The following is a 25,509-nucleotide window of genomic DNA, read 5'->3' as shown; positions in this document are numbered from 1 at the left end:
CAAAAACTAACAATGACTGTTCGAGAAACAAGTGGTTTAATATGGAATCATTCATGCTTCCTTCATCTTCAACTCAAGCTTTGCTCTTTGTACAATAATGGCATATTTACAGTAGTGATATTAATATGCAACTGGTACATTGAACAAACCCATACAACATATTGTTTACATGAATTCACTATACAATTATACAAAACAAGCTGACTTCACACTGACCAATGGGAAATGTAGTCTGTAGAATTTATCAAGGCTACCACCTCTGGTAACCCAGCACACAGGACAATGGCAAGACCCTGCTCCATTCTTGACTGGATAATATCATATTATGGTTAATAACAAACATTGTAAAGGTGAAGACCTAGCAAATGTCATATAAATAGTTTTTCCCATTCCCAGTCTCAAAAGTGGGCATATGCCAGACAAGATGTTGAAGACTTGGGACAAGTGTAGATGATTTAAAACTCCCTTTAATCAAATGATACATTTACACTTGTCTACAGTCAGGAGACATTAAATTGACTGTTCACATCCTGATGGTGAAGTTTTAGTGGGATTTAGTATGTTGATGGATCATAATTTCCTATGATGGTTCTTGACAATGAGAGTTCTCTGTCTCCTCCGCCATGGCCCTGAGGGTGGTGGTTGTAGCTGTAGCACTGTCCTCTGCTGTGATCTCCACCTTGTACATCTCACCATTTATCTCCACAAAGTCCCCACTACTCAGATGCAGTAACTGTTCTGCTGACAGTTGGATGCTTGACTTCTCCTCAGCATCCTTACTGGTCTCCACCGTTGTCTCCATGGTGATTGGGTCGAGGCCTGGGTCATCCATGACCTGCACCTCCTCAATGACACTGTCTGCCAGGTTGATCTGTCCTGCCAGGGCCTGGAGTCCCTCGATGGCCTCAGCCGCTTCATGTTGCTGGACAAGGGAGTTGAGGGAGATGTTGTGAAGCTGGCCGGCATCAATGATCAGGTTGCCTTCTTGGTTTGGTTCAGGGGTCACTATGGTGGCCAAATCCTCCAAAGATATAACACCTTGGACACCATTTGGATCATCTTGTGAGTCAGTCTCTGCAGTTGTTGCTGTGACAACATCCCCAACAGTAAGAACATTATGGTCCACATCTTCCCTGATATTGGATGTATCAGTGACAAAACAGCTGGTTGATCCATCGTCTTTCATCACTATCTCAATATGGTGCTTCTTGCGCATGTGCTGGAAAAGGTTCCGGCGTTTCGGGTTGGTGTATCGACACAACACACATGAGTACAGGTGGGAGGGAGGGGTGTGGTCCATCATGTTATGTTTACGCATGTGAACAAGCAAGTTCTTCTTAGTGTTTGTATGGAAATCACAAACAACACATGAAAATTCATCTTCACGCTCAGACGGCATAATGTTTCGGTGCTGAGTATGCAAATGCTTATACAAGTTGATCAACTTTGAAAATTTCATTGTGCAGTGTTTACAGGCAAATATTTTATCCTTAGTACTGTAATCTGTTCGATCTATAAGCTTGGATATATCTTTCATAGCAACCTGACTACCCTCAACAGGAGGATTTTCATTTGAAACAGGCTTACGTCGTCTTCGTAGCACATCTATATTATGCTGTGAGCGCATATGGCGTAGTACATGTTCCTTCTGTGACCCTCGATATGAACAAAGCCCACACTGAAAGGGTTTCTCTTTTGTGTGAATGAGCCCGTGTCTACGTAACCGACTCTCACAGTCAGTAACAAAACTACAATGTTCACAGAACAGTTTCAGCTCGGGACCATTCCGGTGGAACTTCATATGTTGCTTGAGATCCCGTTTGCTGACAGTCACCAAATTACACTCTTCACAGGTAAAGGTATTTATTGTGCCATCTGGCGAGTCTCCTGGCAAGTGTTTCCGTTTGATGTGGACCTTCAGGTCGGGATTCTCATTAGCACACATGTAGTCGCAGAAGGGACACTTGATCTGCTTCTCCTGAAGTACAAATTACACACAGGTACAAATCACAGCTTGGATCATAAGACATTTACCAACTGATGTATAACTGCGATAAACACACAAACATGTTTACTGTGCTAGCTGAGTGTAACCATAAGACATTTACCAACTGATGTGTAAGTATGATAAGCACACAAACATACTTACTGTGCTAACCAACTATCCATAAAATCTAGATGAAGGGTCTTGATGTGATAAAGAGTGAGTGAGTGAGTTTAGTTTTACGCCGCACTCAGCAATATTCCAGCTATATGGCGGCGGTCTGTAAATAATCGAGTCTGGACCAGACAATCCAGTGATCAACAACATGAGCATCGATCTGCACAATTGGGAACCGATGACATGCGTCAACCAAATCAGCAAGCCTGACCACCCAATCCCGTTAGTCGCCTCTTGCGACAAGCTGAGTCGCCTTTTATGGCAAGCATGGGTTGCTGAAGGCCTATTCTACCCCGGGACCTTCACGGGTCTGATGTGATAAAGAAAGTGTTAAAATCTAAATATTTCAGATATTTAAATACTTATCTTACCACCAGTCTGTAGCATATTACCACAAGCTTTGCTTACTAGGAGATCTGACAGAGTTGAATTTCTATTCAATCTTGAAGTTGAATGGCTACCTCAAATTCGACGACTGTAATGATACGGAAGTATCTGGATCTCCCCACTGCGCATGCGCCCAGACACCATGAGAACTTCACTTTTACTTCCTGGTTCGGTCCCAAAGATAACCAATAGGGAGTGGTATTCTGTCTGACAGCACAGTTCATTCGATCAAAGTGTGAATCTACAACCACACGGAAATAGAAAAGGCACCTACCTTGTCACCTGATCGCTGATGTCAATCAGGGGGTGGGTGTCGGGCATGACAAAACTGAGGACCCCTTGTCAAAGCTATTATGCCCATTGGCTAGAAACTGGGAAACCCCAAAGAACAAACCCTGCACACCCAAATCAAAGTTTGGAGACCTGAGCATAGGGGAAACTCGCCAAACTGAAACCTGTCCATACCACATTAGCAGGCTAAGTGGGGAAATGGATAGGAAAGTAAGGCATCAAGCCAAGGGAAGGTGGTACTAAAAAAACATCACCAAATACCACCACCAGTCAAATGGGAACGGATAGTAGCCCACCACCAAGTGCAAACAGATATAGTCAACAAAGCTTAATCAGCTTGAGCAGCGCTACTCTGTCCACTGTGGAGAACTGACTGACTGAACCGAGCACGATCTCATGAGTGTCTGTCCAGTTGGTAATGCTGGATGAACGTGCTCAGACAGCTCCAAATAGCCTCTGAGCAGATCTCCTCAATGGGCAGAGCAGCGGCATACGCTTTTGACGTGGCCACTGCTCTCACTGAGATAAGCCCTTATGTATAGAGGCCATGCAGATTGCCGATACAATCCATTGGGATACTGTCTGTGTATTAGCCGGAAATACCTGGCGACACGCAGCCATAACTTATGAAGGCCCATCACGGCACACGCATTGAGGCTCGTGCCAGATGTGAATGCACCTCTGTAAGCTGCTGCTCTAACGTGGATGAGGAAATATCCTCGTCCCCGTCCTGCTGTGACACCAGCTGCCTCTGCAGGACAGAGAGGTAAGCTGAGTGCACCGTAACCTTAAGTTGCTGCACGGCGTTCTGATATTGCTCCTCAAAGGAGCGGTAAACTGAGAGAAACACCTGGTTCGATTAGGTGAAAGGTGGCAAGCGGCAGCCCTGACCAGCTCACGCCTGACTGTGGCCAGTCGACCCTTCAAGCGCGGTCGAGGCATAAACGCACTCGTTGACAACAGGAGGGTCAAACAGCGCATCCTCCCCCATCGAGTAGCGGCGGTTGAGCCCCGGGAGATCGAACCGCTAGTGGCTATGCGACAGAAGCTTCCCCAGGAAGACGTCCGAAGGGACGACCACATGCGGCAAAACTACAGTGATATGTTCGCGCACTTGCTGCAGGGATGATCTGAGCGAGAAGCTATGAACTTCCCCTGACTGCTCCGGACCGCCATCCTCATCCAAGGCCAACTCGATGTGCATATCCACAAAGGAATCCCCTGTACCGAGGGATACCTCCGAAGGTACACACAAGGAACCCGCCGGCTGCCGAAGCAGGGACCCCCAGTGCACTGAGCGGAACCGAGGCAGGCGGCAAAGCCGGTGCTCAAGGACCACCAGTGAGGTTGCCAGTGACCAACTGTACGAGACCTGATGGACCAGGCCGGAGCCCGGTGCAGAACTCGCCAAACCAGCGAGGAGGCCATCACCGGAGCCTGAGCTCGGATCAGACACTCCCTCAGGGACAGCAACTATGGGTGCCTCCCATAGACGACCCCGGACCGCCAAGATCAGAGGGGTGGATGCCGATCTCCTGCTGGAGATCGGACATCGCGTCCGTGATCAAGGACCGGACAGACGACATCTGCTGCTGTAAAAGAGATATTATATCAGATAATGTGAGTGGTGCAGGGGAAGGGATTTTAGAGGTAGAGGGGAGAGGGAAAGAGGAGGGTACATCCCCCGACTTAGCCTGCTTACTCCCTGGACCTTCCGAAGAAGAGCTAGAGCTCTTCTTACTCTTCCCCTTGACATTTTTGGAGGGCGGGTCCTGTGCCCAAATATCCCCCCCAGTCTGTAACAAGTTGTTGTAAAACATGTAGTCGGCCACACGGCTCTTGATAGTTTGTGGCGAAAAAGCCTTGCATTTCTCGCAGGCCTGATCATCGTGGTGCTCTTCCGCTAGACACCTTAGACATATCTGATGTGGGTCCTGAGGTGGTAGGGTATTACCACAGGAAGTGCAGGGACGGAACTGTAACAATCAGAACCAACCTAATGGTAACTGATGTATAGAAAAAAATATACACGAGTAAACACACCACAAGCAAGATGCACGGGTGATAATCAATTGCCAAAACCAAGCAAAAATACATTTAACCCAGCTAAATAACATGGGTAAGTGGATAAATGCAAGCTACAGGCATGTACATATAATTGCGTAAAACCATGAAACAAGAGTCATCAGAAGATGACATATCCCACCGGCCCCACGTTTGAAAGGACAAATAATCTCACACTTACTCCTTGCTTTTATAGACTGTAACTTTTTTATATCTGTAACCAGCAAAGTCACAATTTCACAGTTTTATGAGCTGGCACCGGTAAATGGATGCGCTCCTCTCTCGGCATCGCTGCAAAGTCCGGGACCAACAGTGGAGCACTAGTAGTAGGCGCCGCCAGTTCCTGAGATGCGCCTGATGTCATCGAAAGGGTAGGTACTAGCAACGATCATAAAATCTGTTGTACCTTCGGGTGCACGTGGGCTCCTGGTCTTGACCCCAGTCTGGGCAGTTGGCGTTGGCATTGGCGTCGGCATCGATATCGGCAACGGTGTCAGTGTCTGCATTAGCGTCGGCTCCACTGTCGACGAAGCATCAGACGCTGCCCTAGGCACCTCAAGCGCAGGCTGTAACTCTGGTGTACAAGGCGACGAAAACCTGGATCCTGATGAAGACGCAGGCGAACAGGATATCTTGTGTAACTTCTGAGTTTTCTTCTTCTTAACCACAGCCAGGAAAACTTTAAACTCTGCACTTTTCAAACCTGTACACACCGCACAAGGCTGCTCAAGGGTGCACGACATCGTAGCACAATCCGGACACAAGGGGTGAGGATCTTTACTAGACTTCAGGCCTTTACACACCACGCACAAGTGTCATGTCATACACAACTACTGTAACAAAATGAAATATAAACGCGACAATAAGGATAAATGAAGAACATCCTTTACCAAGTAATGGACTGCTCCACGTGCTGCAGCTGCTTTGCAAATGATAAGTGAAATGGCTGCCCCTCTGATAAGGACAGCAAAAATACACTAGATACAGCAACATGTGACAAACAAGAGTCATTAAATATGACATATCCCCCTGGCCGCCAAATATTTGAAAGGACAAAACATCCGACAGTTACTTATTGTGTTTTTAGACCAAGTCTGAATTGTTTCCATTGAATTCATGAAAAATATAAATGCCATATATCTCTAATCAGAAAAAGTCACCATTTCAAGCTCTGTCTTGTATATCTGCCAAGATCTTTTGAAAGATATGAAATGGTTTTTGAGTTGTGCTCCGGAAACGAAGTCATGGAACCGAGAAAATAATAAATCATAAAAACCTGTAAATAGCGAAAGGCACCACTTTGGGGTCTGCCACACATATCTACCAAGTTACACTGACAGATATTAAAAAGTTTTTGAGTTCTGCTCCGGAAACAGAACACACCTCTCACTTTTGAGACTAAGTCCGAAACGTTTCCATGGAAACCGATAAAATAATAAATCAGAAAATCCTGTACATAGCAAAAGGCACCTCTTCAGCTTTTGACTGATATATCTACCAAGTTTGGAGAAAAATATTGAATGGTTTTTAAGTTCTGCTCCAGAAACGAAGCCCATCCCTCCATTTTGAGACTAAGTCCGAACCGTTTCCATGGAAACTGAGAAAATAATCAATAAAAAAACCTGTAAATACCAAAAGGCACCACTTTGGGGCCTGCCACACATATCTACCAAGTTTTGCTGAAAAATATTGAACGGTTTTTGAGTTCTGCTCTGGAAATGAAGCCCATCCCTCTATTTTGAGACGAAGTCCGAACCGTTTCCATGGAAACTGAGAAAATAATAAATTACAAGAACCTGTAAATACCAAAAGGCACCACTTTGGGGCCTGCCACACGTATCTACCAAGTTACACTGACAGATATTAAGAAGTTTTTGAGCTCTGCTACAGAAACGAAACACATCTCTCACTTTTGAGACAAAGTCTGAATTGTTTCCATGGAAACCGAGAAACTAAGAAATCAAAACAACCTGTAAATAGCAAAAGGCACCATTGCAGCTTCAGACTGGTATATCTACCAAGTTTTGCAGAAGAATATTGAACGGTTTTTGAGTTCTGCTCTGGAAACCGTCTTCATTTTGAGACTAAGACTGAACCATTTCCATGGAAACTGAGAAAATAATAAATAAAACAAAACCTGTAAATACCAAAAGACACCACTTTGGGGTCTGAAACACATATCTACGAAGTTCTACAAACCTGTAAAAGGAATCAGTGCAAAAGCGCGGTTAATCAAACTTTATTAGATGAAAAAAGGTACCAACTCAAGTAAAAGTGAAGTTCTTGTGGTGTCTGCATGCATTCGCAGTGGGGAGATCCAGATACTTCCGTATCATTACAGTCGTCGAATTCGAGGTAGCCATTCAAGATTGAATAGAAATTCAACTCTGTCAGATCTCCTAGTAAGCAAAGCTTGAGGTAATATGCTATAGACCTATGGTAAGGTAAGTAAAAAGTATATATTTTGAGTCAATAGTCTACAGTCTAAGCCTGACTTACAACAGACAAGAAAATTCAACAGCCAGAGGTAAATTGGGGTTCATCGTGTTCAACAAAACACCCGAATAATTGATGTTGGTGTGCTCCTGGCAAGTCCTGATTATTGTGTATACAGACCAGTGGAAACACAGGCAAATTGCAGAGTACCTCATGTTTATACTTGATATGTCTTTCTAGGTGAATCTTCTGTCTAAAGGTGAGGCTACACTTGTGGCAAGAGAAGGCCCTGACATCTTCATGTATGGCCATGTGGCGCTTCAAGTTGCTGCTAGTCGCTGCCCGGTACTCACACTGGGTGCAGGCATACTCTCTCAGACCTGCAGAACAATACAAACAGCTACATTGTGAGCTCCAGACAAGGTTTAGTCCATGTGGTTACTACTGTACCATCTGTAATGCATTTGGAGTGGGTATTTCAGTGATTTTACTCAGCTAAGTATGTCGTAGAATAAGTTTACTAAGCAGATATGTACTGCTTATGTCATACCTAATCAGAACCAACTTAAATATAAAGGAAATGATTTCATAACAAGTCACTCACCTATACTGACAGTAAAACACTACTCCTATACTTTCATAGCAACCGATGTCTTTTTCATTACGCTAGCGATTTTTATAAATACTTAATGCATGCATGTTTTAAATTTTTTGCGTATCTAATAATTTAATTGCATAATTGTTGTTCATCAATTGTTTTTCAAAGAGTAACTTGCAATATTCTATGTATATTTCACACAGATACACCACCAGACTACTCACTGCAATTCGGTTGTCATGTTTCATCTTATTATTCAGTAAAATTTATACACACCTGTAGAGGTTATGAATTCTTTGAAGAATGTCCTCCTTGGGGTACATATAAAGCATTAAAATGTCCATTTAAAATGCCTATGATAGTTGTAACAATATTGAATAAACATTTTACAAAACAAAAAACTTGTTTTCGTCTTGTCAGACCACCCCTACACGTTCCCTACAGTGCCCCTACTCGGGCCTCTCAACAGCCAAGAGCAGGTAACTCTCGCCATATACCTCATACCTCACTTTTCATGCTGAGCTTGTCAGACAGAACATGGGGAGGTGGGTGGCCGTACCCCAAGGAGGACATTCTTCAAAGAATTCATCACCTCTACAGGTTTGTATAATTCTTTTTCAGAAGAAGTCCTCCTTGGGGTACATATATACCATAAACCAGACTCCCAACGAATGTGAGTCGATAGCGGTGATGGACATATGACCACACCTCATGTCATACACTGTCAATATTCCCCCAAACCAGCGAAGTAGTGCCGGGAATAACAGTGCAAAGGTGAATAAGAGCGTATGTCGACGCTAAAGTGAAAAAAACGTCTATAGGTAGTTCACCCTTTTTATATATATATTTTTTTCTTAAAAACCACCACCAGAGGGTACCCGTCATCAATAAAACAGAATGGTTTCATGAAAACCCATCACCAGGAACATTTCATGTAAACTAAATCGAGATCTCATAAGCTCATTCAGCTAGGGGAATCACGACTCTGTCCACTGGTGAGAACTGCATGGCCAAACCGAGCACGTTCACGTGAATGTTTGTCCAGCTGGTAATGACGAATAAATGTGCTCGGTCGGCTCCAAATAGCCGCAGAGCAGATCTCCTCAATGGGCACAGCCGTAGCATAAGACTGTGACGTAGCCACTGCCCTAACAGATTGAGCCTTTAACCCATTAGGACTAGTTATCCCTTTATGAGTGTACGCCATACAAATGGCAGAGACAAGCCACCTAGATATGGTTTGCTTGTTCGCTGGCAGACCAGCTTTCTCCCCACCATAACAACAAAACAACTGGTTATCTTTTTGGATACCAGCCGTTCCTTTGATATAAGCCCTGAGGGTCTTATGGACATCTAAGACGTGAGCACGTCGAAGACAGGTACCAGGCGAGGGAGGCTGCATGAGCTTAGGGAGCTCGATAGGCGCTGTAACATGAAAAGCGCCTGCGATCTTAGGACGGTAAGATTCCGGCAGTCTAATACTGACCTTGTCTTTGTGAAAGATGGTCAGGGCAGGATCTGCTGACATTGCATGCACGTCACCCACCCGCCTGCCGGACGTTACCGCCACAAGAAAGGCCGCCTTCCACGTTAACAGCTGCAGAGAAAGAGACGATAGCTCGTGAAAAAGAGGACTGGACAACCAGTCAAGAACGACTGACAAGTCCCACGAGGGACTAATCCGCTGGACAGTCGGACGGATCCTATCCACACCCGCTAAAAAACGCTGTACAAGAGGGTGCTGCCCCAAGAGAGCACAGTCAACAGGAATATGGAACGCCGAAATGGCCGTGGAATAGCCCCGGATAGTAGAGGCGGCTAGGCCTGACTCTAACCGGGACTGTAAAAATTCCAGTACTTCAACTAAAGTTGAAGAAAAGGGATCAAGAATCCCCCTGTCGACACACCAGTGTGCATAACAGGCCCATCTATCCTCATATTGAACGTTTGTCGAATCCCTCTGCGAAGCCAGAATTGTGTCTGCAACTGGTGCAGAAATTCGGAGGCGAATCCTGACAGTGGCCAGGTCACCCACTGAATCCGTTCTGGGATAGTAAGTCCGGTCGAAAATGTAACAGGACAGGGTGCAATGCCAGAAACCTTATCATTACCGGAAACCAGCTTTGAGACGACCAAAGAAGAGCAAGAAGCACTAACAGTCGAGCTGGTTGGGTGGCAAGCTGCGAGAGGACCCTGGGAATCAGCGGTAGAGGTGGGAACGCCCACAATACCCTGTCCGTCCAATCGAGCTGGAAAGCGTCCTGGGAATCAAACCGGAATCTGGTTCGTCCCCAAAGAGGCAAACAGATCCACCTGGAACGACCCGAACAACAGGGAGATAATCCCGAATATCTCCCGATGCAACATCCACTCGTGTGGAGCTAGAACATGTCGAGAGAGCGCGTCTGCTCGAACATTGTCCACCCCGGGGGATACATGGGACCCACCCGAACATTGAACCGGTCGCACCACTGTAGAAAGTGCCACGCCTCTTCTAGGAGGGACAGAGAAACCGTACCGCCCTGTTTCAGGATATAGGTCATTGCTGTCTGGTTGTCCATTTCTAGACGCACCACACAGTCTCGAACCGTCTCCCGAAAGTGTTGGAACACTAGCCGGACATCTCTCAATTCGAGCACATTGTGCAGGCGCGTTTCGTGCTGTAACCAGAGACTCGAAACTGATTGAGCGCCCAGTACGCCCCCCACCCTGTGAGGGAAGCGTCCGTCTGAATCGAGAGTGTTGGTGAGGGAGTGTCCAGGGGTAACCCCCTGGATAGATTCCCTACCACTGTCCACCACCGTAAATGAGGAAATAGCCACTCCGGAGTGAGGAGAATCATCTCGTAACTCCGGCCGTGGGACCACATCCGCGCCAAAGCATACTGAATGGGTCGCATCCTCAACTGCGCCCTCCAAACAACGTCCACCGTCGCTGCCATGTTGCCTAGCAACTGGAGCCAAACCCGAGTCGAAGCCGAGGGGAACTCGAGGAATTGCAGAACAACTCTCTGAACTTTGGAGATCCGATCCGGCGACAGGGAGACAAGGCCTCTCACTGTGTCGAACCGTGCGCCTAAGAAGATCAGATCCTGTGTGGGAACTAGGTCTGACTTCTTGAGGTTGATAATCCAGCCCAACCTGGTGAGAATACACATGATGGAGAATGTGGCGTCTCGACTCAAGTGAGCGGCAAGTGCTCGTATAAGCCAATCGTCCAGGTACGGGTGACAACACCTACCCTGTGACCTGGCCACTTGGGATTAACATAAGCTTGGTGAATACCCTCGGAGCCGTAGCGATGCCGAAGGGAAGCACCCGAAACTGATAGCATACCCCATCGAAGGAAAACCACAGGTACTTCCTGAACTCGGGATGCAGGTACATGTCCTTGAGGTCGATGGACGTAAGCCAGTCGCCTCTTTCTACAGATGAGATCACAGACCGTAGTGTCTCCATCTTGAATGACGGTACCTGCAGCATAGTGTTCAGACGTTCTAGATTGAGAATCGGCCTCAACCCTCCGTCCTTTTTGGTGACCAGGAAATAAGTGGAGTAAAATCCCTCTTGTTCCTGACCCCCCCGGAATCACCTCGATGGCCGCCTTGTCCAGTAAAGACTGGACTTCGGCGCGGAGAACCTTGGCTTTCTCTGGAACTACTGGCACAGGAGTGCGATGGATCCCGGAAAAGGGAGGCGGGTCTATCTTCCGCTGTGGTAAGTGGCCATCCCTGAGTGTGGATAGGACCCATGGGTTGGGGGTTACCTTTTCCGAGTCCGACAGGAAGTGGGAAAGGCGGCCACCCACAGGAAGGTTTGGCAGGCTCCGACTGCTTGATTCGGGTTCACTTGCAAGGGCTCCGGAGGCCGACTTCCCCTTCCTCAGAAAAGGCTGCTGGGGCGCCGCAGCCTTGCCCTTGCCCCTTACCCTTACGCACCTGCAAGGGCTGTGCCCACTTAGCAGAGTCCTTGGCCGGAGCCAAAGGATAAGCGGAGGTAAGCGCCGGGGGCCGTGCATGAGAAGTGTGAGGCTGTTCTAACAAGGGCTTAGATTCCTTGAAGGTAGATACAGCCTCCCCGGCCTCCCGGACCAACGATGCCGCTCCCGGGAAGAGAGTAGATACCATCTGGAAGGGCAGTGACAGGAGCGTTTGTTGATTGGCCGGTGAATACCGTGCCACGGACAGCCATAGCCTACGGAGGCCCATAACTGCTGACATCATCTGGCACGCCGAGGACCTGATCAAGTCCCGTGCCAGATGAGACTGCACCTCCGTAAGCTGCTGTGCGAGTGTAGGAGAGGCACACTCCTCCTCGACACCACCGCCATCCAGAAGCTGACGCTGCAATACTGAGGTATATGTGGCGTGTATTGTGACTTTAAGGCATTGAGCTGCATTACGGTACTGCTCCTCAAACCGTAACGTTAGAAGTAAATGGAGACAGGCGCCGCCCTTGTTTAGCCGAAGCTAAAGAGCTGCCCGACGAACCCCCAAGGGCGACCAACGCATAGATACAGTCGTCGACCACTGGAGGGTTATACAGGTTAAGATCACCCATGAGGTAACACCGGTCTAGCTACGGTAAATCAAAGCGTGACCGCGCGCCTGTTAGAAGAGGGGTAATAACCTCTGACAATAGAGAAGGGAGGATGCGCAGCCGAGAATCCGCCACCTTGGCTGGGGCAAAAGCCTCACCCGGTAGACGGAACTCCTCAGGGTCAGGTGTCGCCGAAGTAAAAACGACCTGAGGCAGGACGGAAGCTATGCGTTCCCGCACCTGCCTCAATGAAGCGCCGAGCGAAAAGGAAGACACACCCCCACTCAGGACGATCTCCTGGAGGAAACCAAATAAATTGAATGTTAAAGGCTGCGAGGGTTCAGTAGGAGGTACTGCGGAGGTAGAAGCCACCCCCCCAGACTGAAGACGAAGACGCACCCTTGTTTTGGTCTTTTTTTGATGGCGGCTCCTGAGCCTGGATCAAAGATCTGTAAAAGATCAAGTCTGCATGTCTGGATTTTTTAGCCCTGGGGGAAAAGTCTTGACACATTGTGCATCCTTGCTCGTCGTGAGCCTCCTCTGCCAGGCAACGCAGGCACACAAGATGCCTATCCCGTGGGGGAAGTAGCACACCCCTTGAACTGGAAAAAACAGAACCGCGCTATGACTAATAGCAAGGCCCGTTAATCCAACAAACACATGAGTATTTAACAGAAACAATACTATGCACTGGCGATATTTAACTGTTAAATAATAAAGCTATTTATGTAAACATACAATAGCATATATGTTTTTTTTTCTTCTTTCTTCCCATAGAAAAGAAGGGTAAAAAACATACAAATATCCTGTTTGTATTTACAACCACACCTAAAAATAGGCAGGAAAAAATAACCACCACCTACGTGCCGACCGCCATCTTGTCAGCCACATGGCTGAAGACCACGGTCACCACAGAAAGTTACATTTCATGAATGAAAAAGAGTGAAATATGAATTCCTAATAGCGTCTGTGCGTTAAAAAGGAACCATACATACGGTTTTTGTAGCTTTCTCACTCATCTCTCATCAACTCGTAAGCTTCCTCTAAATATGAGAGCTGCTGAATGGACGACTGTCTTCTATGACGACAGCATGAAAAGTGAGGTATGAGGTATACGGTGAGAGTTACCTGCTCTTGGCTGTTGAGAGGCCCGGGTAGGGGCCCTGTAGGGGTGGTCTCACAAGACAAAAACGAGTTTTTTGTTTTGTAAAATATTTATTCAATATTGTTACAACTGTCGTAGGCATTTTAAATGGACATTTTAATGCTATATATGTACCCCAAGGAGGACTTCTTCTGAAAAAGAATTCTTATGTGTGTCCCTGTATCTTAAGTGGACCTACCAAGGTGTTTCTTCTTGTGCTTGTACCAGTTAGGTTTCTTGCTGGTCTTGTAGTTACACAAGGTGCAGTGATACACTCCCTGGGACATAGCCTCACTGGACAGGAACATGGAGTCCTGAAACAGTACATCAATCATAGACAACAAAATATAGTCTGATTTAAACCCGATAAAGTCCAACTTACCAACTTGAAAAAATAGCATATGAAACTGTTTACATACTGTCAACATCATTCTTCAAAACTGTAATAACTGAACAATCTTCTCATTCAGTCAACCCGTGAAGGTCCGCGTTAGAATACTGGCCTTCAGTAACCTATGCTTGTCGTAAGAGACCATTAATGGGATTTGGTGGTCAGGCTTGCTGACTTGGTTGTCACATATTATTGTTATCAATTGAATAGATTGGTGATCACTGTGTTGATCACTGGATTATCCAGTGCAGACTTGATTATTTACAGACTGCCATCATATTGCTGGAATATTGCTGAGTCCGGGATGAAACAAAACTCACTCACTCACTCACTCACTCCAATCTATTTTATGTACATACGTCAATCTTGGTACGACTTTTAACATATCTCTGTTGTATAGTGGCACCCTCTGGCAGTTCCACGAGAATGTACTCCTCACTCTTGGGTCTGCCCCCTGGCCCTGGGCTCTCATATCCCACCTCACCCTCCTGCAGCTCACGCTTGCCCAGGTTGACTGAAATAGTCCTAACGGTGGGCGCAGGCAATGGCTTGTAAACAGTCGGTATTATGGTCTTCTTTCCATCTCTGTCTATTGGTGTCTGGGTTGAAGCTGAGGAGAACTTGGAATCATCGGTCTGCGAGTCGTGTGTGTCTTCAGAATCAGAACATGCCATGTCTGCTGCATCAACAGTCTTACTGCCTTCAAGAATCATATCCACTCCAGTGGGTCGTGACACTGTGTCCAGGACAGGAGATGGTTCACTTGGCAAAGACTGCAATTTATCTGAATCAGTGAGCTTTTTGAATGTTCCCGATTCCCTCTCATCCTTCACCACAGCTTTGCTGCTGTTACCCTCCAACATGGAAGAGAGGGTGACTATCTTCACCACAGAGGAGCTCTTCCTGGCTGAGGAGATGATGTATCCAGGTTTGGCTGGTGTCAAGGAGGAAGCATCCTTGAGGAACTGGGTGGGAAGCCTTTTGTTCTTGACTGCCATCTCGGCAGACTTGTTGCTTGTGGTCACTTCACTTGCTATGATCTTGTCATTGCTGCTGTCCAGATGCTGGTCAACACCTGCAGCAGACAACACATCTCTTTACACAAATTTGGAATGAAAAACAGTTAGTACCACTACTGTGGAGTATCAGTCCCTAGGTCAAACATGTGATAACAAAATGAAAACAGAGGAAACTATGTGAGGTCTGTCTGAACATGCTGAAACTATTTCCTCTAGGCATAAACCTAACCTCAAACTTTTATGCTTCTTATTCAGGCCAATGTTATGTAACTGAACAGGTCACTACCTGACTGAGCACTATCAGGAGTGGTGGCAGAGTCCTGTGATGTGGCGATGTCTGGTGACTGGTCATGCATACTGGCATCATTGTCATGTCCTAGGCTTGCCCCCGCTCCATCTGCCTGATGCTGTTCCAGAGACGTGACTGTAGCCATCATGTCAGTACCTTCTCTTCTACTCTGGTTGGGTGATAGAGGAGGTAGTTCAGCATTTGTAGAGATCACATCCGTCTCAATCACCTCCTCTGTCACACATACATCAGAAACAGTCAGGGGAGACAACTCATCATTCTTACTCAAATTTGTCCGATTGCTACATTCCTGCTTAAGTTTGCTATCTGCAAACTCTTTTATTGCTTCAGGTTCAGTAGTATATTGTGTGACTGACTTGGTTTGCCCACTATCTGATGCCTCTAATACAGCTGATCCTGTAGTGATGGATTGTACAACTGAACAGGCCTGCCCACTGTCGAAAGCCTCTAATGTAATTGATCCTGTTGTGGGCTGTGTGACTGACTTGGTTTGGCCATTTTCTGCTGCCTCTAATACAGTTGATCCTGTAGTGGTGGTCTGTATGACTGACTCGTCTTGTCCACTGTCTGGTGCCATTGTTAAAGTTGATCTTATTATGATGGGCTGTGGTGAGTTCATCTTTGGCTCAACTACAGGAATGCTTGAAGTATCTACAGCGTCTGTCTTTGCAGGCTTGTCAGGAAAAGGCACCCGCACTATGTTCTCAGCTGATACTACCACAGGGATACCGTCTCTACCAGTCACTTCTAGCCCTTCTGGTACTTCTTTAATGCTGGAATACGCAATAATGATAAAAATTAATGAGGAAGGGGAGAAGAATTGAATCAGTCAAAAAATGAAACTCAAGATTCCCCTGCCACAGACCCTGTAACAGCTCCCAAAAATCATTTAAGTGATGCTCTTTAACCATCAGTAGAGGAGTAGTACTCAGTTCTTGGACACTGAAATAAAACATAACACACCTAAATTTATCTATAGTCCTCGGTTTGGACTCTGTCTGCAACTGGACCTTGACTTGGGCCATGGTCATAGTAGCTCCACTAGAGATTGTCTTTAACTTTGGCTTCTCCTTAAACTTTGGTTCAGGTATATCTTCATCAGTGCCCATATTCAACTTGACATCTCCTGACTGGCCCCTCTTTCGTGTGAGCAAGTCCTGCTCAGCTGTTTTATTGCTGTTAGTTTTACTTTTCTGTTTACCTGTGTCAGCTGAAGTATCTGCAAAAAAAACCCAAAACAAATAAAAACCCCAAAATGATGAAAGTACTTAATATGCTTAACTACAACAATGATGATGATAGATGACTATTTGCATGGCTGCCAATTACTACATGTAGCACATGTACATGTTCTTGTCTTGCATGTGCAGATATTAGGTCAAACTGATATGAAAATAAAAGAACACAAGTATTTTAGTATGTGACAGGGTTTCAGATCGGTTCATTATTTAGGACACTGTCATTCAAGAGTATCCCATTAAACTTTGCACAACAAAGAAAATCTCCGGCAAAACTACTGATATACAAACCCTTTTTACTAGAAGTCTGGCGCTTCTTCCCCGTTGAGAAGAGATGCATGTCCTTGAAGCGAGAATTGGGCACCATACCTCGTCCACTTCTTCTAGGCGACAACATACCAGAAGAGTTACCCTCCCCAGAAGTTCTGACATCATGATGAATCGCTGTGGAAATCGTGCTTGCTTTAGATTCCTCCAGCTTGTCAGTCTTCTGCCGCTTGGATGACTTTTCAGATGCAGAAGTGCCCATATGTGATATAGTCTCACTTGAGACCGCCTCAGCTGGTGCAGGCAGTTTAGCAACTGTTGTTTTTCTGTCTCTTTTCCTTGTGACAGGTGACTTGGTTTCTATTGCATGAGAATCAGAAATATTCCTTGCCTCATCCTGGCCTGACTCCTCTGTACACAACTTACCCGGACTCTTCTTTGTATCCATCTGTATAGGAGAGCCATCTTTCTTCAACCTCTTCACCTCAATGAGACCCTTATCCTTCTCGACCTTCTTCTCCACCTCAATGAGACCCTTTTCCTTCTCGACCTTCTTCTTCTCCTCAATCAGACCCTTATCCTTCTCGACCTTCTTCGCCCCCTCAATCAGATCCTTGTGCTTCTCAACCTTCTTCTCCACATCAGTCAGGCCCTTATGCTTCTCGACCTTTTTCTCCACCTCAATCAGGTCCATGTGTTCCTCAGCTGTCTTCTCAACAAGATCTTCCTGCTTCTCAGCCCTGTTATTTCCTGCAGCATTATTTCTTTCTGCCTTTTCATCTTGGATCTTTGCAGTGATAGCAGGAGACTCCTGCCTTCTTGAGCGACCTCGACTTCTCTTCACTACAGGTTCTTCAGAGGATTCACCCTCTGGCTTTTTCTTTTCTTTGTCATGTTTGGGATGAGTTTTTTCAGTTAATAATGGGACCCTGCATCTTATGGATTTTGTGGTGTCTATTTTCCTCTTTTGGGCGTTTGCACGTCTGTCTGAATTGCCAGCCCGAGCTAAAGTTTGTTTATTATCATCCACAACTCGTGGTGAACTGCTCCTTGTTGAAGGCATGAGGATCTGTAACTGCAACAAATACTACAGCCAATTAGAAACTAAAATAACTGCACTTTGGTTTGTAAATAACAAACTTATCAGTGGAGCCAGTTTAATAATTCAGTTGATGGACGTAACTGGTAGTGGCTGGCGAAAAATACATCAGTATCAAACTTATGGAGTTTCGGTCAATTACACTTGTTGGTATTAAATGGTATCTGATAACAATCAAGGACAACAAATGAAAATTCTTCATGGTAAGTAACGAGAGTTTTTTTCTGTCTCCTCCATACATGCTTAGTAACATTACCATGATTGAGACTTTTCGCATACAACATGGTTCCACCATACAAATTGTAATTAATTTTGGGGCTTGCAGTTATTTTTGTGACTTCCCTTGTAAGTGTTTTGTATGTTACTGTTAATAATTTTAGCATATTTCTTTAATTCATACATATTATTTGGGATGGAGGAGGAACACCGCTTACATGATCTATAGCATAGCAAGTTCAAATTTACAAGTCCTTAATTGTTTCATTCCCTATCACAGTATACGTCGAAAGCAAAAGAAACACTCAACTAGTCACACAATCAATCATTTAAGGCTTATAAATATGCATTACTTCACAAACAGCATGAGAAATTCTGAAATGGTGACTGTTACTGGTTAGCAACCAGTTATCACCATTTTTAGTGGTGTTTTTAAGAATTTGCTCCAGAGTTTCTAATCATAATGAAATAGAATTGATCTTGATGCTATTCACTGACGTTTTCTGTTGGTTTACACTTGCCGATCATGTTTCTTCACCAAAATCAATTTGGTAATAAAACTGGTTTCCAACCTGGACATCCGAAGAAATTTCATAATTGGAATTTGTTTATAAAAACCAAATTTAAAAGAACAAAACTCACTCTCATTGTGAATGTTGATTTATGCTAACATTTTCTTTATATTCTCTCACACTCACTCACACACACACACTCGCTCGCTCACACGCACGCACGATGTTTATATGTAAGATGCTCGCTCGCACGCATGCACGCACGCATGTATGATGTTTATATGTAAGATGACGGGAATATGGAGATGTCATCACGTGCTTGACCTTATCAAAGGTGACTTTTTGAGTAGCTGTTTGGAAATTTGGTAATGTTTGGTTTCTCTAAGAAAAACGTAGAAACAAAGGTGAAAATTGACCGTTCTATTTTGTCAGTGTTGCCTCCATGGTATCTGTCAAGTCCATAAAACCAAGAATGAAAAGTAGGTTACATTCAATTCTCACTATTTATGAAATTTCATGTCAACACACATGATATCCCCCCAACGTGTTTGGGTCTAGTTTTCCAAGGGATTCATACATGTCATGTCTACAATGCGAAATACTTACAGTGATTTTAACTCTTGTAGCCTATCACTTTTGTGATGTGTCAATGTGTGAAATACTACCGAAGAACAAGTCAAACTGTTGACACAAGCCCTACAGCCAGCTATTGGCGATAACCAATATGTTGTAATATGTGAATAATTAAGTATCTGGGACAGGGACTTTCGGGTACTTGAATCCGGGTCGGGTACAGCTGGAACTGAGTATTATTTCAAGGAATAGAGTGACTGGAAAGGGAGAGAACTTTGTAATGACAACCAAGTACAAAAATGGACGACACGGGCTAAGTTGGGCTAATTTTGAGTTAGATACAAAAGGCAAGAGAACCAAATGCCAAGTCTGTGGTACCATGCTATGCATTGCGGAAGCAGTACAACAAACATCTTGCACTAAAACATGCCGTAAAACATAAACCTGTTCATTACATTGTGTAACTTTTTCTTCATTGCTTATTAAGTCAGTTCCTTAAAAGGTTTAAGATTATAATGAATCTTGTCTTTTGTTTCTGTTTTATTTCAGTTTCTGTTTTATTTCAGTTTCTGTTTTATTTCAGTTTCATGGATCCAGCCTCTACTTTACATCCAGCATTTCCTTTTTCATTTACACATGAAATTATAGCATATAGATAATTTCTTTACCCATAAATTCAAAAGGATTTCAAAGCTTTATTTAATAATCTCCTGGAAATATGAAAATTAAATCACTATAAATATTTGATATACAGTTAATGAGTTACTCAAGGCACTGTATTAGTCTGTACTTTGGCATGCAACTGACTTGCATAACAGAGCAAAATGACCATTCTTCTTCTCTTCAGAGCATTTAGCTCTGTTGCTTAACTCAGTTGCATTACAGACTGACTGTATTTTTCGTATAGAATTCTCTAGTCAGCAAATACATCAATCAAATTTTATTCAATGCAAGCTTACATAACATCTACCAGTAAAATATTATAGGTTCAGTTAGAATAGCAGTAGTTGTCTAAAAGTTGAATAAATACCATTTCTTTTTCATTCACAAATTGATGGGTTAATGCAGGTTATTACTAATGACTACTGTATCATAGTGAGTAGTCAAGTCGAAGTAACAACAGGAACGAATAGTTCAGCGTTTCAATGAGGAATGTAAGTAATGGTGTAACTCTTTATGTTAGTTATTAGTTAAAACATAAATAGTCCAGTTTCAATGTTTTATTGCTATCCTTTCAAGTTTTCTGTTATAATATCTGTCACATTGTGATTGAATATTCAGAAAGATGACTGAAGCGCTGTGTTCCTTACTACTGCAATTCCTGTTTGGGTGAGTGGATGTGTGATTTCATTTTTCATACCATCGCATCCCTATAAGCATCATAATTCATTCTGTTTCACTGGTATAATGAACAGCAGCGTAATTTTGTAAATACCGCTAAAAAAGGTGCATCAGTCTAAGTTTGTTGATAGGAAAGGTCTGTATTCACAGTTGTGTCATTCATGGTTTGCAGTGCTCTCATTTATATAATACAATCAAACTTGGTCATACACATGTAAAGATATAATTCCAACTAACAGAAACAATAGTGATTACTAGTCGGAGAATAATAATGGTTGAAACTCGTCAGAGATGTGTAATGATGGTGATAACTGGTCAGATGTGAGATGGCCTCAGTGACATAGCAAAATATTTTATTGTAACCTACACACACCAAATAACCATAAAACGTTTCAACCGTGCTAAGAGCATGATATATCGTGTAAGATTTGAAGACGTAATTTAACACCTGTTGTTCTCCAATTAAATGGCGACTGTTGTGATGAAATTGACAGTTCTGCCATGTTTACTGAATTTAGGTCATGATTAACATCGGCGACCGCCATATTTGTACTTCGTTTCATCATTCAAAGGCACTGGAAGGGACAGCGAACAACGTCAAACATTCAGCACGATAAGAGAAGAATACAATGCTCAGTAAGCACTATTAGTCGCATAAGTCAGCTGGCGAAAGACTGTTTCGCACTGAAGAGCTCTAAAGATCTTTCACGGTGGAGGTTAAAAACTCAGTTTTACTGCAAAACGACCTCCAAGTCTAGAGATTGCTTGGAAACATTGGGGGAGTAACTCTGAAGAAAGATGGGCGTTTTAGAATGTTCCTTGGCGACATTAATAGCAAAATACCTTATTAGGCTAAAAGCAGGTGTTGATCAGGATATTAATGTCGGCATTTTCCCGTGGGCCGTTTGCTTCAGCCAGCGTAAGCATCGAACGGAAGGTGCACTTCGTCGTCGTGATGCTAATCGCGTGCGTAATGCTCCGGACATTTCATTGGCTGATTTGTTTGTGGGGTGAATTTCCGCGGGACGTTCAAAGTCTAGATTTTGCGTGTTAACTCATAGATATGCACACTTTTGTGGCAATCATGATGTTACTTTGTTCCTGGATGCTGATTATCCATGGTAGATTTCCTCATTTTGGTATTAGGTCCCACCTGCACCAGTGAAAACATGATAGAGTCTTTGAAGGGCATATATGAACCTAAAGTGCCCTTCTCACTATATATATTAGGTCATCTCGTTTTCCCAAAATAACCGCATTTGAGGTTTTTGTTTTGGAGGGACAGGCTTTACTTTTCACTAGAAAGACCTCTTCCCAGGTTTTGCTAACTTTATATGAACATCAACATTCAAATGATACATGAGTGTTTGAAATCAATTGAAAAATACCATTCAAAATAATACTCACAATACAAATGTTTTCCAAAGAGGGATTGGAACCACAAATCTCACATCCATAGACAGACGCTAGGCCAACAAAGTTGATGGGGTTAAATTATCTACTTATAGTTACTGTCATTAAACTGATTTTACATGTGCTTCAGTTATGGTTATTACATTGTCATTACCCATCATTGACGGTATATATGTTAGGGAAAACACTTCTCTGTTTGGTAGACAGTGTAAAATGCCTCCGGTTTTACTTTGTCTACCAAAACCTTGGAGGCATGTTTTCTCCGATACATATAAAACAGATGTGTGCTTCTCAGGGTAAATTAGATCTTCTCTTGTTTTCCCAGAATAACTGCGTTCGAGGTTTTTGTTTTTGCAGGGACAGGTTTTACTTTTCGCTAGAAAGACCTCTTCCCAGGTTTTACTTTGTGCAGTCAACTTTTTCTAACTCTGTATGAACATCAACATACAAATAATATATGAGTGTATAAAATCAATTGAAAAATATCATTCAAATTTAAGCTCAAAGTGCAAGATTGGAACTGCAACTTTCAAATTTGTAGGCAGACACTCTACCACACAGATGGAAGTGGGCCAATGATGGAAGTGGGGTTGAAATATCTATTTACAGTTACTGTCATTAAATTGATTTTATGTGTGCTTTGTTATGTAACTTCATTAAATGATCATCTACATTGTCGTTTGTAGATTTGTAGACTTTGTCATTAAAGGTGAAGTAAGAGGTGTCAAAGCAGCTGGAGATAAGGCTGATGATGCTATCTTTGGTGAGTGAGGTGTCTATGTCATCAGTTCTGGTCTGGAGCTTGTATTGGAGGATGTCTGGGGTTTCTTGTAGAGGGATTTTAGTGAAGAGATCGATGACGTCATAGCTGATCATGGTGCCTGTGTGGTTGGATTCTTTTTATAGATTGACAGATGTTGAAGAGTCACTGATGTAGGATTTGCCCTCTTTGCCTAAGGGAGCTAGGAGTCGGGAAAGGAACTGGGCAGTGTTTAATGATAAAAGATGGATCCACTGGAACAGACTAGCATTCTGGCTTTAGGTGGATTCTTGTGGATCTTAAGTGTGGCTTTGGCATATGTGGCTTGCGAGTTGATGGGGTTCATGTGGTTGAAGAAGGTGTTATTTATTTCTCTTCTTTGGTGAAGGTCTTTCAGGGTTTTCTTGTGCTGTCGTTCCAGTTTGGCTGTGGGGTCTTTCTGGATGGTTTGGTAGGTGGTCTTGTCAGAGAGGGTCTTGTTAACAAGCTCCAGAAAAATTTTAGTCCATATTTAGTGTTAGTGAAAACTGGATCAAAGTTAAGGAAATTTAATCATAAGATCTGTAACAGTCCAGTTTGGGTTTTTAAATTCAAAGTAAATGTGAGTAATTATATATGATTATGGCTCAAAGTGATGCAGGAGATTATCCACCAGAAACAATCAACAGTGAAAACATTAGCTTACATTTGCTTTGTCACTCTCCTGAATCTTTCTAGGCTATTGGCTAGCAACCAATTATTGCCATATACCAGTTATTGCCAACGCCTGGCTGAAGGGCTTGCACAGACAGCTTGACTTGTACTTTTGTAGTATTTCACATATTGCCATCACAAAGTGAAGGGCTACAAGAGTTAAATCATTAAGTATTTTACATTATCGACGTTTACAATTATGAATCACCTTGGAAGACTAGACCCCAAAATGTCAGGGGTTGTCCTGTTAACATTCACAATGAGAGCGCGTTTTGTTTTGATCAGCAACTGTAAACAAGCAGGAAGCATCAGTGAATAGCTAATTTGTCATCAAGATAAACTGAGATATGTTTCGAAACAATGGAGTAAACTGTTAAAAAAACACTAAAAAATGGCGATAACTGGTTGCTAGCCAGTACAAAAACAACCCCAAATAATGTTGAAAATAAACATAAATATGATAGTAGAGTTGATATGTGTTACAAGATACAGACAGAAGTAACAGCAAAATAAACACATTTTCCATTTCATAGTTCTCTACAGGTATTTCGTACCAAATGACAGTGTTACATATATTAATGGTCAAATTAAACATTCTCAACTTTCATTGTTCCACACTTTTTCACATCTACATTCTTAAAAAATTACTTTCATGTCTTCATTGTGATGGCTAGTGGTTAAAGCGTTCACTCGTCACACCAAAGACCAAAGTTTCATTCCCCACAATGGTACAGTGTGCAAAGTCTATTTCTGGTGTCCACTGCCATGATATTTCTGAAATATTGTTTAAAGCTGTGTAAAACTAATATCATTCACTTACTCACTCCTGTCTTCATTCTTGTCCCAAGCCTCACACTTATGCATGCACTAACATATGGTAAAGTATTGACATAGATTAATGCGAGTCAACTTGATGACATTGAGAAAAGTATGACAAAAAGTACTAGTTTTCCAATTAATTGAAATAATCGAAGAACAGTGTAGTGAACGAAAGACCAAGCAATCGGTCACAATTTTTCATAATCAAACACAAATGATTTTGGAGCTACTCATTTAGTCTTTAAAACACTTGCCTATGGAACATATCTTTGATGTTGTCAAGGCCTGAAAACATGCTTATTTCTTACAAAACTCACTTGACTAACTGAACAGACATGACTGAATATTTCTTGAATACTTATTGAAGTTTGTATTCATGATACATTAGTCATCACTTTAAAGTAACAATTTGCATCATGTTATACCTATCAGCATAAGTCAGCTGGCAAAAGACCAGCTGGATATTAAAATCTTAAAAATGGCACTAACTGTTTTCAGTGATTGATCGTTGGAAAAGAAGCAATCATCAATTGTGAGATTTCATCCAGTCCCCAACATTAACTAAAGACATATTGTTTTGATGGGATGTTAATGTCTGTATGAGGACCAAGGCTGTAGTTGTCACTTGATTGTTTAGCTACAAACTTCACTTTAGAGCCAGATGGACACACTCTCCTACCCATAGTTCCATGCTGCCAGCACGCACGCACGCACGCACGCACGCACGCACGCACGCACGCACGCACGCACGCACGCACGCACGCACGCACGCACGCACGCACGCACGCACGCACGCACGCACGCACGCACGCACGCACGCACGCACGCACGCACGCACGCACGCACGCACGCACGCACGCACGCACGCACGCACGCACGCACGCACGCACGCACGCACGCACGCACGCACGCACGCACGCACGCACGCACGCACGCACGCACGCACGCACGCACGCACGCACGCACGCACGCACGCACCTACCTTTGTACAGAACGCTGATAACTTCATTCCGGCAGTTTTCTTCATAATTTATCATTATTCAAGCTCTTTTAGCTTGATGTCTCGATTTTTCAGGTATCTCAACATAACTTAATGGTCCCAACAAGCAAAACTTCCCGTTTACAGTATTTTACTCGATATTCACATCCTTTGTATGGGTAAATACCTCTCTGAACTGAGGTATGAGGTAAGCTAAATAGGGGTAACTTAGCTGAAGGTGTCACTTGTTTGCTATTTAA

At 43.6% G+C, this 25,509-nt stretch overlaps 1 protein-coding gene across 3 annotated transcripts; it reads right to left on the bottom strand.

Annotated features, from left to right (window-relative positions):
- Positions 1-22: 22 nt before the first annotated feature.
- On the bottom strand, positions 23-21,560 carry LOC137286982 (uncharacterized). 3 transcript variants are annotated; one of them, XM_067819048.1, is made up of 8 exons: positions 21,429-21,560; positions 16,869-17,919; positions 16,303-16,558; positions 15,316-16,112; positions 14,370-15,085; positions 13,819-13,933; positions 7,550-7,719; positions 23-1,978 (listed from the first exon to the last, which is right to left on the bottom strand). In XM_067819048.1, the coding sequence occupies exons 2-8, from the start codon at positions 17,905-17,907 to the stop codon at positions 581-583; spliced, it is 4,491 nt and encodes a 1,496-aa protein (XP_067675149.1). In that variant the 5' UTR covers positions 17,908-17,919; positions 21,429-21,560; the 3' UTR covers positions 23-580. The 3 variants fall into 3 exon arrangements, with proteins under 3 accessions (XP_067675149.1, XP_067675151.1, XP_067675150.1); XM_067819050.1 differs by having other exon boundaries at positions 16,303-16,549; XM_067819049.1 differs by lacking the exon at positions 21,429-21,560 and adding an exon at positions 21,034-21,318.
- Between the last annotated feature and the right edge of the window lie 3,949 nt (positions 21,561-25,509).

Source organism: Haliotis asinina, chromosome 6 (assembly GCF_037392515.1).
Source record: "Haliotis asinina isolate JCU_RB_2024 chromosome 6, JCU_Hal_asi_v2, whole genome shotgun sequence".
Classification (NCBI taxonomy): domain Eukaryota; kingdom Metazoa; phylum Mollusca; class Gastropoda; order Lepetellida; family Haliotidae; genus Haliotis; species Haliotis asinina.
Note: the sequence above shows the minus strand (reverse complement) of the source record. Positions and strands in the feature narration are given on the sequence as shown.